General features: G+C 36.5%; 1 protein-coding gene across 1 annotated transcript; it reads left to right on the top strand.

The window, feature by feature from the left end:
• Positions 1–467: 467 nt before the first annotated feature.
• Positions 468–8,962, top strand: CYP7A1 (cytochrome P450 family 7 subfamily A member 1). The gene is made up of 6 exons (XM_066264664.1): positions 468–589; positions 2,146–2,386; positions 3,299–3,876; positions 5,287–5,417; positions 6,794–6,969; positions 7,557–8,962. Exons 1-6 carry the CDS (start codon positions 510–512, stop codon positions 7,854–7,856), a joined length of 1,506 nt encoding a protein of 501 aa, XP_066120761.1. The 5' UTR covers positions 468–509; the 3' UTR covers positions 7,857–8,962.
• The last annotated feature ends 1,855 nt before the right edge of the window (positions 8,963–10,817 follow it).

The raw sequence follows: 10,817 nt of genomic DNA, 5'->3' as shown, positions 1-10,817 counted from the left end.
AGTGTCAGAAACATTTCACCCAGTTCTTTTTTCTTTGAATTTGACCACTGTCTCTCTTGTAAATCACTTTAGTTCTCTTCAAAAAACCACAGAACAAATCATTAGCTTGGTAATAATTTATATTTATTTTTCTTTCAATTATTATATTTTTCATCTCTATTTAATATGTTCATCCTGAACAGGTCTGTTTTTTGATGATCATACTACCCTTGTAACATTAGCTGTCATGCCCAGGTCTGAATGTTAAGTCAACATGAGTTTGAGAGACCTTCAACTTATCAAGTATTGCAGGTCTCTGATTGTTTTGGAACTCTTTCTGATACCTGTGGACTTAGTTCAAGGCCAGCTATTTTTTTTTTCTAATAGGATGAACAAATGGTTAATTTTTTGCTCTGGTCATTCAAGTACAAGATCTTAACCATGTATAAAAAGTCTAGGGGCAGTATCTGGTCCTACTTTCAGATTCTTTCAGATTCTTTCCCGTGGAGGTTTTGCTGTAGATTTGCAAAATGATGACCATATCTTTGATCTGGGGAATTGTGATAGCAATGTGCTGTTTCTTGTGGCTTATTCTTGGAATGAGGAGAAGGTAAAAAAGTTTTATCTTTAAGTTGCATCTAACTTCATTCAGTTAGTGTTCTTTTACTTTCATTGTTATATAATAAATTTAGCTTTCTGTACTTAGATATACTAACATTTTCTTCAGTAATTTTCTTCTCAAGTTAAAAAGAATATGAATAAAAAAATTTAAAGTGGAATCTTTTTAATTAGATCTAACAAAAGATAAAATAACAGGTTATTTTTTTTCAGCATTGACCTATCAGTGGTAATGCAAAAATGTACAATCTTGTTAAACATAACTGACAGCAATTTTATGAGCTGTCTGTGTATGTTTATATGTGTGTATACAGAGGAACTCTGGACTAGTAAGGATACAAGTTGTAAATGGGATCTGCATTAGAAAGGCTTTTTTTCTACCATGTGGATCAAATAGATACTCTGACTAAATAAATATTTTCTTTTAGCTAGTTCTTGTGCATTATATAGACTCAGCCTAAGTTTAGATGAGAGCACAGTGGCTGCCTTGATCATTCTATTATTTTTTCTTATTAAAGATATTCTACCATGATGAATTGGGGAACTGCTAAGTGTATGTAACATCACTTTTATTTGTGTGTATCATTTATTCATAACTAGTTCAAGAATACAAGAAATATAAGTATAGTCATACATGTAGCCATAGTTTAAATTCTGATTGGAACAAAGAGTATTTAGGAGGGGAGGAGTATGTAAATATTTTGTTACATCAATCTCCAAAAGACAGGATTACCTAGAGCATATGTTCAGCTGTGTAGATTATGTGCGGTATACCTTTTACAAGTATTATTTGTCCCTTAAAGTGTTTTAATTCAGGCCTGATAGTTTCTAGTTTTAATTAATCTACTTATCTTTGAACTAAGAAAATAAAAATAATTACTTTATGCTATGCTATTCTATCAAGATGGATAGTAATTTATATTAGAAAATAAATGTTTATATTCTTTAATAAAAACAATTAAAATAACATAAAGGAATATTGAATTATAATTGATGATTTTATCAATGCTTATCTTGCTTAATTTTATTTTATGATAAGCTAATTTCTCAAATGATATTCTCATCTTTAACTATCATCATATGATAATATCTTCAGACTATGAAGATTGTAAAAACTTCATTTCTGCAATCCTCTCTGTTATTCAGTATTTTATATCTTTAAAAAAAATACTCAAGCAGATAATGCTTAGAAAAATATGAGTGCTAGAATGTAGTTTGGTTTCTGTATTGAGAGCAAAAATCTTGTAAGCTTGTTTATCCTTTTCATCCTCCTTGTTGGGAAAAGTAACTAGCAGATAGTAGGCATTCAGTAAGTGTGTGGAATAACAGCATGGATGGATACATGGGTTGGTAACCATTTTCACCAATATACCATCTTACTAGGTTACTATAACCCATTATTTTAGTAAACAAGCAGGACCCTAACAAAAAGTATCTATGAATTATAGAGTTTTGAAGTTTGAAGTCAGTAGTAAAAATTTTAAAACCTGGTAGAAATATAAAACAGTGTGCAATTTTCCCTATGTCTCATATTTTTGTGTCTTACAGACAAAAGGGTGAACCACCTCTGGAGAATGGGCTGATTCCATACCTGGGATGTGCTCTTCAGTTTGGTGCCAATCCTCTGGAGTTTCTCAGAGAAAATCAAAGGAAACATGGCCATGTTTTTACCTGCAAATTAATGGGAAACTTTGTCCATTTCATCACAAATCCCTTGTCATACCATAAAGTGTTGTGCCATGGAAAATACTTGGATTGGAAAAAATTTCATTTCACTACTTCTGCAAAGGTAACCATTTTTGCATTTCTACAGAATTCTCTTCATTTTCTCCATTTTAATACATTAGTTCACTAGTCATTTTGAGTACTTCAAAGAGATGTTGAAGACATGTACCAGTATATAAATATTCTTAGAAATATAATAAAATTAAACATAATCTCCTGGTACTAATTATTTAAAAAGTCAAAATACATATAGATTGTCATTACTTGATCAGCCAATGAAGACAAAATGAAAATTATATATTTTACTGAATCAGAGGACATTTTATAAGTAAGATAGGTACAAACATGCTCATGTCAACCATGTCTACACAACACTCAGAGTGCATGAAGTGAGAACTTAACATCAAATTGTTTTACCACACTCTTGCTGTACCTTTGTTTAATTTTGTTAGGGAATTGATCAGATAGTTTGACATCATTTAGATGTGATCTAAGAGGCTCTTTTAGAGAGAAAATAATTATGGTAAACAACATTAACTGAGTCTCTGCAAAGAAGTATTAGACATGGTGTCTGCTTTTAAATACATTAAATTCTGGTTAAAATACATCTACAAAGACTATAGAAAAGAACTAATGATTAAGCACCATTATTAATTAGTATGGAATTAGCATGCAATAAATGCCTTACATGATAAAAATAAGAAATAGACGAATAGATTGGCAGAGGGAAGTTCTACTGAGGAACTGGGTTTTAAACTTGGCCATAATGAAAGCACATGATTTGATCATTTATTAGTAAAATGTTATGAACCTGTATGTGGAAAGGCCAATCTCCACCCACTCCTCTTTTTTAACAGGTAGACTTTTTTTAAAATGAAACTTTTCCAATTGTAAAAGTATCTAATTTGTTTTTCAGCCATATGCTAGCACTGAGTCAGGTTTAATTTTTTTTTTCACACGTTTCATTTACTATCAGGCATTTGGGCACAGAAGCATTGACCCGAGTGATGGAAATACTACTGAGAACATAAGCAAAGCTTTCATCAGAACTCTGCAAGGCGATGCTTTGAGTTCCCTCACAGAAGCCATGATGGAAAACCTCCAACTTGTCATGAGACCTCCAACTGTACCTGAATCAAAGATGTCGGCCTGGGTGACAGAAGGAATGTATGCCTTCTGCTACCGAGTGATGTTTGAAGCTGGGTATTTAACTCTCTTTGGCAGAGATCTTATAGGACAAGATGCACAAAAAACACTTATTCTAAATAAACTCGACAACTTCAAGCAGTTTGATAAAATCTTTCCGGCCCTGGTAGCAGGCCTCCCCATTCATGTGTTCAAGACCGCACACCACGCCCGGGAAAAACTGGCAGAGGGCTTGAGGCACGAAAACCTGGGAAAGAGAGACCATATGTCAGAACTGGTCAGGTTCCTGAATGACATGCTCTCCACCTTAGACGACATGGAGAAGGCCAAGACGCAACTCGCTGTTCTGTGGGCATCGCAAGCAAACACCATTCCAGCCACTTTCTGGAGCTTATTTCAAATGATGAGGTAACCAGCAACTTATTCAGTTATTTCTTTCTTTCAGTAGAAGGCAGAAATTCAACAATTAGAGAACCACGGGCAGCTATGACTGGTAAATGTGTCTTAGAGAAGCAGAGATCTTCCCAGGGAAAAGACTGTGTTGGTGTAGGGGCCATTTCGGTCATCTGGGCCCTGAGTCCTACTCTTAACCCCAGACTTCTCATCATAACAACATACTAAAGTCCATGACTTGGTCTTCATAAAAGTATATTTAATTGATTATGATTTCTGTACAACAAGAGGGCAGGATCTATGTTTTATTCATTTGTGCATGAATAGTATGTTTTTTTCTCTCAATTAGTAATTTATGTCTTACTGTTTATTTGACCAACTGTAATGGTTATAGATCAGTTATTCTTGATGAGATTCAGCTAGATTTTGCTTTATAAAACTGTATGTAGCAAAACAAACAAACAAACAAAACTTCTATGTAACATTATTTTACATAAACATGATTTCTTTCCAAAGTGTTAGTGTTTTGGAAATTTGACATTCAAATGGTTTATTAAGTTATTCCAGTTAAATTGGATGTTTAGTATCATGTAAACACATAATGACTATTCCCTAGGGTTGAAAATGCCAAATTTCCATTGATGGCTGATAATTTTATGTCTGCAAAATAAAAAAAATATTTTCAAAACCACTGCACATATAAAAACCCATTATCAATCTAATAAAAATGTTTTCTAGAGTGTTCACTTCAGAGTGCTCTGTCCAAAACAAAATCACGTATTTACAGGAAGATTACAACATCAATTTAATGTCATATAGGTAATAGTAGCCATTTTATGGTAATCACACAAATATTTATCTGTCAGACATTTCTGAGAATCAAGTTACCGTAATCATGTCATACAGTGATTCCTTATCATGGCATTAAGATTCCAGTAATCTTCAGTGCATTAAAATGAAGTAGCATTCATTTCATAAAGCAAAGTGCTAGAAAAATTATAAATGGAAATGCTGCTGTTCCATCTGAAATTGTGGCATGGATTTTAGGAGTAAATTTAGATTTCCATTTGCAATTAAGCTAGTACTTTACAACTGTTATTTTAGATGTAATTTTCTTCTCAGTAGTTATGTACATGGCTAATTTGGTCATTTAATCTTTACAAGAATGACTTATTTATAAAAATATGGCTAAATTTTACTTCTACATAGCAAGTTCCTTCTAAGGCAGCAATTCTTACTAATATCAAAGGACCCAATTACAAAATAAGGTAAAAAAAAGGGGAAGTAGTATGCCTTTTCCATCTTTTCTGGTATTTTGATCACCTATTTAAAATATAGGCGGAAAGCCTATATGTGTTTGCAGAATCTTTTGGTATAGAAAATTTATTTTATGTACATCTTTTTATTTCTTTTAACTTTTTATAGGAGCCCTGAAGCAATGAAAGCAGCTATTGAAGAAGTAAATAAAACACTAGAGAATGCTGGTCAAAAAGTCAGCTTTGAAGACAAACCTATTTCTTTGAATCAAATGCAACTTAATGACATGCCAGTACTAGGTATGCTTAACTTACTATGTTACATTTCAGGTACTGCTTCCTACCTACAGTAATTGTCAGGATATATATATTATGCATGTGCTTCTAGGCCTCATGTTAAGTATTTCCTGTATTTTGATCTTCACAACAATCCTATGATTAGGGACTGTTACTGTTTCTATAACAAGTAAGGAAACTGGCACTTAGAAGTTAAACTGCTGTCTTGGATGGAACAGTGGAGCTGATTACAACATTAATGTGCAACTTGACCTCACACTCTCAACCACTTCTGTGCACTGTCATACTCTGTCTTTTTTGTTATTACTCTTACACTAATTTCACAGTTAATTGGGAGCATAGCATTAATTTTTATGAAGTCAAGGAAGGGAAAGTACCATCCAGAAAACTCAACTAGATGCATGGATTAGATAATGGAATTAAAGGTTATATTATTTTTCATATTTTTGCTGCTCTATATTTTATAAAAACACAAAGAAAAAAGCTATGTTCTTATAGTAAGAAAGAGGGTATTTTTTAGTTATTTTTTGTCCCAAGGAAAGAAACTAATGTATAAATTAATGTATTTGGGGGGGGGCAGTGTGTATTAGTGGTGGGGACAAGGAGGCCAGAAGCATAGGTTCCACATTGGGCTCTGTCATGGGAGACCTTGGACATGTCACTTCACTTCTGGGGCCTTACTTTTCTCATTTGTAAAAATGCTAACATGTTGTGATTTTACACACAATCGTGTAAGGAGCACCCAAAACACAATTAAAAGGATAGCGGCTAGAAGGTTTTATATTTTAGCTACTCACAGGGTGGTTCTTGTCCCTGTATGTCTTTACCAGGCAGCAGGGCAATGTCATGCAACAGCAGAGAGTGTAAAGATAAAAACAGGTCTTGTAAATACTGAATTGAAGCTGCATTAAACATCTGAAAAAATACTTCTGTACTAAAGTATCATTAGTAGATCAAATCTCAAAAGTGATAAACTGAATAGTTCACATGAAATTGATTTACTGATTTCCCCAATTGTATTAGATGTCTAGTGACATGTGTAAATATGAGTATTTTTTTATAATATTATGAAAGTCTAGTTCTTATTGATGATCAATAAGATTATATCTTTATCTAGAGATTATTATTGACTCAGATTATCAGATTAAAAAACATTTAGACACAACTGAGCCATTCATCACAGCACAGTGGTAACAGAAAAAGAGTTTGGAAATTCATGTCTAGCCAGCTTCCCACAGTCTGTTTAGCTCTGTGTTATGGGCTGCTGGAAGTATGTCAGTCTCTATATTTATGTGGCCTTTAAATACCTGATTTGTTCTTTCTTCTTCCCTCCTTCTCCTTCTCCCTCTCTCCTCCTTTCTTCCTTTAAAAATATTTAGATAGTATCATTAAGGAGTCTCTGAGACTCTCGAGTGCCTCCCTGAACATCCGGACTGCTAAAGAGGATTTCACTTTGCACCTCCCGGATGGTTCCTATAACGTCCGCAAAGATGACATCATAGCCCTGTATCCTCAGTTAATGCATTTAGATCCAGAAATCTACCCAGACCCTTTGGTAAGTGCCTGTTCATCAAAATTTAATATCCAGGTGATATCGACCCAGATGGAAATAAAGAGGAACTTTACCATTATATTAATAGAAATGGTTTGATTATTGAGCCATAGCAATTGTCTCCTCTACTATATCAAATATTCATATAGTTTGGAAAATCTGGAGGATGGCCAAAATTTTTCATTTTTTCCCTGATATCTGCCATCACATAATCTCTGCTAGATTATGTTTTCAGCCATGATAATAAAGCTGCTGTCTTTCTTTTTCTCTGAAAAGTACCTGCTCCCAAATCCAGGAAATTAGAGGCTGACTCTCCTAGTTTCTGATCTGAATCCTTCTTCCTAGTTCTGCCTAACCCAGGAACTAGTCACTCAGAAAGGGTAGGAGGCATCACAAAGCTTTCTTGTTCCCATTGATTCCTGTTAAACTCCTGCTTTTTATTTCTTTCTGATTCATGGTGAGGTATTTGCCAAATTACTGATAAGTTGTGTTAGAAGAGAAATCCTTCTTTGGAGCTTCTCTGTCAAGAAAAGAGATACATTTATTTAAAACTAGCTTATCAGTTTGTTCTCTTTGTATTTTTATTGCAGACATTTAAATATGATCGCTACCTTGATGAAAATGGGAAGACAAAGACCACCTTTTATAGCAATGGACTCAAGTTAAAGTATTACTACATGCCTTTTGGGTCAGGAGCAACAATATGTCCTGGAAGATTATTTGCTGTCCAGGAAATCAAGCAATTTTTGATTCTGATGCTTTCCTATTTTGAACTAGAGCTTGTAGAGAACAACGTTAAATGTCCACCTTTGGACCAGTCCCGTGCAGGGTTGGGCATTTTACCACCACTAAATGATATCGAGTTTAAATACAAATTCAAACATTGGTGAACATATGGTTGGGAACAGGAGGAAGTAAGATGATGTGACACATTGCGGAACGCCAGCACTTCCTGTTTCTTTGGGCAGTGGGGAAGCTGACTCAGCAGGTCCAATTCTGTTCACCGATGCTTGCTTTGGAATCTTAATATTTTGACGACAGTTTCCAGAAGCTATCTCAGACTGTGTTAATGAAAGGAACTAGTTTAGAAGCACAATGTGTTTTCATTTGAATAAGCCAATGAATGTTCATGTAGCCATGGACGAAACCTTATTATTTTCAGAGGAAAAACTCTTTTGTTTCCAGAATGAAGATATTTCAATTGGCAGAATTTTTTTTTTCCTAAGGAAACTGCTTTATTTTTATAAAAACTACCCAACAATTACAAATTCACGTTTTAGTGAAACCACATGATTTTTTAACGAGATGTAGAACTCTTCAGGTGTAGATGTGTATTAAAGGATTACATTATGATGTTTAGTGAAAAAAAGATGTTTTTCAGCTTTCTGTATGTCAAAAATTCAGGAATTTAAACATAATGATCGGTTGTCCTGAAATCATTAAACTTGTTTCAATTTTTCACATTTATATTTTAATTTATTCTTTCTAGAAAATCTTATGTCTATGTCAAGGTTCAACTATCTAATTTATACTTTCATTCAATTCCATATTAATGAGAAGACTTTTTCAGATAAGGCAGGTTTGCTGGTATACTAAACACGCACCGATGGAAAGAGTGGAGCTCTCAGGTGATATGTTCTAAAATTAAAACTGGGGGGAAATTATCATTTAAATGTTTTGGATATGAAACATGAAAAGAGTTTGTGACTTGACATGTATGCTATTTAACTAAAATATTTTTTCTCTTTAAAGGACTTGTAGTTGAGAGAAAAATAATTTAAGACCACATGGTAGTGTTGAACTACTGTGTCCAACAATGCTTTGGTAAAATATTTTAAGTATTGAAATGATCAGCTGTAATATTTTTATTCATATTCCTGATGTATTTATATGTAAAATTATATTTACCTTTTCTCTTGTTACAAATATTAAGAAAATATTGTAAATTTGATAATTTTGAAATGATTCACCTTTTAAAAATAAAAGTGTAAATGTGCATGTTTAAAAATTTTTTTTTGAAATAGCAAAAGGATTTGTTACAGCCTGGCAGCAGGGAGGGACATTATTAAGAACTCAAAAAACATTGCAGTAAGGCCTTTTAATGCCTTCTCAATGGCTCAGTGTAGACAAATGATTCTCCCTGCCTCAAAGTGGCCTTGGGCATTGGCAAAATGCATAATATTGATCACATTGATTTTCTTCCCTCAAGAAAGGTAAAATCTTGGAGTGTTCACTCTCAATGACCAAAAGCATATGATGCATTTGAGAAAGTTTCCCTCCTCTCAGGGCAGAAATAAATTATGCAGAATGAGTTTAGAAAATGCTCATTCCATTTGGCCTGCCTCCTTATTTCTTCCTCCCATGGAGCCAAGATCTGCCCCTTGGGGGTGCAGAGAAAGCCCCGTCTATCCAGGGCATTAAGGCCCTTCATACAAGTGAAGATGGCTCTGGAGTCTCCAGCCCTCGGAACTAGCTCATCGTGGTCCTTCTCATTCTTGTCTCTCTGTCCCCATTTAGTGTCTCACCACCACCACACCCACACACTGGCCTCAGGTGCCTGGAGTCCAGTTTATCTTCTCTGAGTCAAAATACTCATCTCTGTGCTTATGCCAATTACTATCTTCCTCTTTTAGGATGCTAAAAAAAAAAACTCAAGTCCTCATATGAAAATGAATGTCTGAATTTAGCTCTCAGTTCTCATTTATTTATTTATTTATTTATTTATTTATTTATTTTTTCCATTTTTCTGAAGCTGGAAACAGGGAGAGACAGTCAGACAGACTCCCGCATGCGCCCAACCGGGATCCACCCGGCACGCCCACCAGGGGCGGTGCTCTGCCCACCAGGGGGCGATGCTCTGCCCATCCTGGGCGTCGCCATGTTGCGACCAGAGCCACTCTAGCGCCTGGGGCAGAGGCCACAGAGCCATCCCCAGCACCCGGGCCATCCTTGCTCCAATGGAGCCTTGGCTGCGGGAGGGGACGAGAGAGACAGAGAAGAAAGCGCGGCGGAGGGGTGGAGAAGCAAATGGGCGCTTCTCCTGTGTGCCCTGGCCGGGAATCGAACCCGGGTCCTCCGCACGCTAGGCCGACGCTCTACCGCTGAGCCAACCGGCCAGGGCAGTTCTCATTTATTTTTGAGGTCAGAGCTATTTATCATGACATCAAGCAGGGAAGGTTTCCTGTAAGGGATGTGTGGGAACAGCACGGAGGCCTGTCTATCCTGTAGAACCAGAAAGACCCAAGATCACCAGGGCTGCAGTCACAGGGCTCCTAGTGAACATCTCTGTCACAGCCAACAGCAAACGTTGAAACTGCCAGGACATTCAAAACCTCAGCCTTGTGAATGACCCAGAAAACCTAAAAAGAGCTGAGCTGCAGAATAGGGTGGGAGGCAGAATGAGGATTTCAGGTCAAATGACAGGGGCTGCCCCAGCTGTCAGGGCAGCGGGGAGTCTTCATTTTACAAAAGGGCACATTGAGGGGTGGTGAGTTGTCCAAGGACCCACAGGGAGTCAAGGAAGAACCAGGACTAGAACCTACAGGGCCCCACCTCTCTGAGTGTACACACACACACACATACACACACACACACACACTCCAAGGGAAGGGATGAAAGAGGGGTAGGGAGAGATAAGAATGGAGACAGGAGAGCCCAGCATGCAACTGCGCAAACCAGCATGGACAGCAGGAGGGCCACCCAGGAGGAGGCAAGGCTGACGGGGGCGTTCCTTCCCCTCCTCAGTGCTGGAGGTTCAAAGTTGGGGATCTCCAAGATGCTTTCTCTGCCCCATCCCACCCCTACACACACTGGCCCCCACTCCTTCCCTCCCAGAACCCTTGAATGTCCCT

This window comes from Saccopteryx bilineata, chromosome 3 (genome assembly GCF_036850765.1).
Source record: "Saccopteryx bilineata isolate mSacBil1 chromosome 3, mSacBil1_pri_phased_curated, whole genome shotgun sequence".
Classification (NCBI taxonomy): domain Eukaryota; kingdom Metazoa; phylum Chordata; class Mammalia; order Chiroptera; family Emballonuridae; genus Saccopteryx; species Saccopteryx bilineata.
The sequence above is the reverse complement of the archived record's forward strand: the minus strand, read 5'-3'. Positions and strand labels throughout refer to the sequence as shown.

Excerpts from the sequence above, each read along its gene's own strand:
- CYP7A1 (XM_066264664.1), top strand. The coding sequence starts at position 510 with ATGATGACCATATCTTTGATCTGGGGAATTGTGATAGCAATGTGCTGT. Across the intron at positions 590-2,145 it reads ATTCTTGGAATGAGGAGAAG|ACAAAAGGGTGAACCACCTC; the intron begins GTAAAAAAGTTT and ends TGTGTCTTACAG. Across the intron at positions 6,970-7,556 it reads AAATCTACCCAGACCCTTTG|ACATTTAAATATGATCGCTA; the intron begins GTAAGTGCCTGT and ends TTTTTATTGCAG.